The following is a 2,618-nucleotide window of genomic DNA, read 5'->3' as shown; positions in this document are numbered from 1 at the left end:
CAAGAGCGTGTGGGGGGGGGGGTCCCCGTTCCCCAGGGAGCCGAAGGATTTTGCTCCTCAAGCCCCAGCAGCATCTGCCCGGCAGGGAGAGCGGGCGTAGGGGTGGGCATCCTCTCAAGAGCCTGGAGCCCCCGTGGGGAGAAGGGAACCTGCCTCCTCCCGGGAGCAACCTCCTGGCTTGGAGACAGGCGCCGTGGCAGGGCAGAGCCTCACCTTTGTTGTCCTGACCTCTCAGGCTGGGCAGCCTCCGGGGACCTGCAACAATCCTGGCACGGTTAGTGCAATCATCGCAAGCTGGCTCGAGGGGTGCAGCATCTCCTCGAGCTCCCAGAGGGCTTCTTGCCCTCCCTTCTTCTGCGAAGGGAAGGACGCGGCCCCTTCTCCCTCCCCTCCTTGGCCCCCTCTGCCAGGATTCAGAGGCTGTACCTTTTCCAAAGGAGAGTTTCTTGAAGAGCTGTGGGGTGGTGTCCTTGGGATGAATCTCCACCGTCACTTGGGTTCCTGCAACAGAAGATGACAAACTCCCTAAGAAAGGGAAAACTAACCTGGACGCGGCGGCGAGGGGCAGGATTGCCTGCCGAGGCATCGCTGAAGCCAATTCTTATCTTTAGCAAAAGAAGTGGCAGCTCTGGCGGTTGCGAAGGTACTGAAGCGCTTGGCTTTCCTGGCAAAACAAAGCACCCTTACGATAAACTGTACGGCCAGAAAAGCTCTGGTCACCTCCGGCACGATTTGTAATTCTCAAAAAATAAAAGACAGCCCGTTATAGCCTAACAGGTAATAAAGCGGATCATAATAAAAAAGAGGTCCTCAGCGAGGATTATGTGGCAGCTTTAAAAAAAGGTTTATCACCATATTAAATAGCTCTTGATGGAGATACGGTAAGCAGAGAATCAATTTCTTTCATTGATTTTTCTTGGAATCAAACAGAAAAAGGCTCAGAGCTATGAAAATGGTTTGACTCGTGATACCAAAATCTTTGGCAGAGGCCGTTGCCTGTAAGAGGCAGCGTCCTGGCGGAGCCGGGCCAGGCTCACCGAGGGATTTGCCCTCTGCATCCGTGGTGCTCCGGAACAACCTCAGATGGAAATCTGGGGGCCTTGCCTTTAAAGTTTCGTAGAGAGAAGTACAAGGAAAAAAGTTAGAGTGTGTCTTACAAGAATTACCTGAACTTTTTGAAAGAGACTGCGCTTTTTTTTTTTTTTTTCCCCAGCAAGTATTTCAGAAGGTTTTGCAACCACCGAGGTTCCCTGGAGGACCCCAGCGTGCTGTGGGCTCCCCGTTTTGGATCAGACAGAGGTTACTTTGGAGACTGAAGGTCAAGATGTTAATGCACCTCGGGGCTGCCATCCGATGGCACGTGCTACCTCCTACGATTTTATCGAGAGTCTTGTGACATTTGGGGTTTTCCTTGAAAGCCAGCTCTTGGACCCAGCTATAATTAGGTAGGAATCTGCACTTTCATCAAAGAATAAGTTTTTTCCTCAGAATTTAACTTTAGAAAGAAGTTTTTTTTAATCTCCTGTGTTTATGCAGAAAAGTTTGATGTCCTTTAAAGCCCCAAAAGCAGAAGGCAAGAAAAACTGTAAAAACCTGTAAAAAACCCCTTTTAAATCCTAGAGTTTTACTCCAATTCTGGGATGCCTGCATATATCAGGGTGTCAAGATTAGAGCTGGTTGGTGTATCTTGTCAGTTAATTCAAAGGTAAAATGAATTTTTGAGAAAGATGACTTTGTGCAAACAGTATCATTTCCTTACAATTTTTATATTTTCAGGGGTCCTTTTTTATTTCTCAGGATTATTTTTATCTTCAGGTTTTTGTGAGTTTTCTTGCCAACTTCCACTTTCTCAGTTTCCCCCCATAAATTAAAATTCTTTGTTTTCAAGAAACAAATTTAAGAACGAGGAATGCCTTCTTCCAGTAAGTTTAAAAGGCATTTAACAAATGAAAAAACGTAATTCCACAGAAATCTTTCAAAGTGCCACATCCATTGTTTTAAAAACTAATGGTAGGAAATGGGTGCTGATGTTTCTATGACGTTTTTTACTATTCCTGATCAAGACATCCTTCGTAAAGAAATACTTGCATTTCTCCTCGTTCTCCGCGGCCAGACAAGTCCTTGGCCAGCGAGGACCGAGCACTGCCCCTGCTCTAGCGCGGGGATGGCTCCTTGCAAGGATCTGCCCTATGAAAGGACTTCTGCAACCAGCTGATTAAGCTAAACTTCTGCCAATGTTATTTCTTCCAGCCCTTGCACCCTTCCATCAGCACTGGAATATCTGCCATTGGCAGGAGCATGTTATTACCGTGCTTTCTGATTACATCTCTGCCGTGTCCTGGTGGTCAGGGGGATGGTGGGAACCCAGGTGCTCCAGGACCCACCTCCACGCATCCACGCTGAAAGACCCAAGGATTCTCCAGGCTCCCCTGGGGTTTTTAATTCTTCATGCACAAGATCATCAAAATGGTCAGGGTGGGGCTTTTTTGCTCTTTTGGGGTGTTCCGAGGTTATTTTATTACAAAAAAAGCTTGAGCGGGAGCTCACTGAAGCCCTGCACTGAAAAACGCTTATCCCTTGGGTCGCCGCTTACCTTTGTTCGAGTAAGTAACGGCTGG

The 2,618-nt window shown here is 47.6% G+C and overlaps 1 protein-coding gene across 2 annotated transcripts in view; it reads right to left on the bottom strand.

Annotated features, from left to right (window-relative positions):
* Positions 1-2,618, bottom strand: part of KY (kyphoscoliosis peptidase) — a 20,683-nt gene that overhangs the window by 14,550 nt on the left and 3,515 nt on the right. The window contains exons 4-6 of one of the 2 annotated variants that reach the window (XM_009579846.1): positions 2,594-2,614; positions 427-501; positions 214-255 (exon numbers count right to left, since the gene is read on the bottom strand). In XM_009579846.1, the coding sequence (XP_009578141.1) occupies positions 214-255; positions 427-501; positions 2,594-2,614 (138 nt within the window). Of the gene's footprint in view, positions 1-213; positions 256-426; positions 502-2,593 lie in introns of both variants that reach the window. The other variant, XM_009579845.1, reaches the window with a different exon arrangement.

Source organism: Fulmarus glacialis, unplaced genomic scaffold (assembly GCF_000690835.1).
Source record: "Fulmarus glacialis isolate BGI_N327 unplaced genomic scaffold, ASM69083v1 scaffold19626, whole genome shotgun sequence".
Classification (NCBI taxonomy): domain Eukaryota; kingdom Metazoa; phylum Chordata; class Aves; order Procellariiformes; family Procellariidae; genus Fulmarus; species Fulmarus glacialis.
Note: the sequence above shows the minus strand (reverse complement) of the source record. Positions and strands in the feature narration are given on the sequence as shown.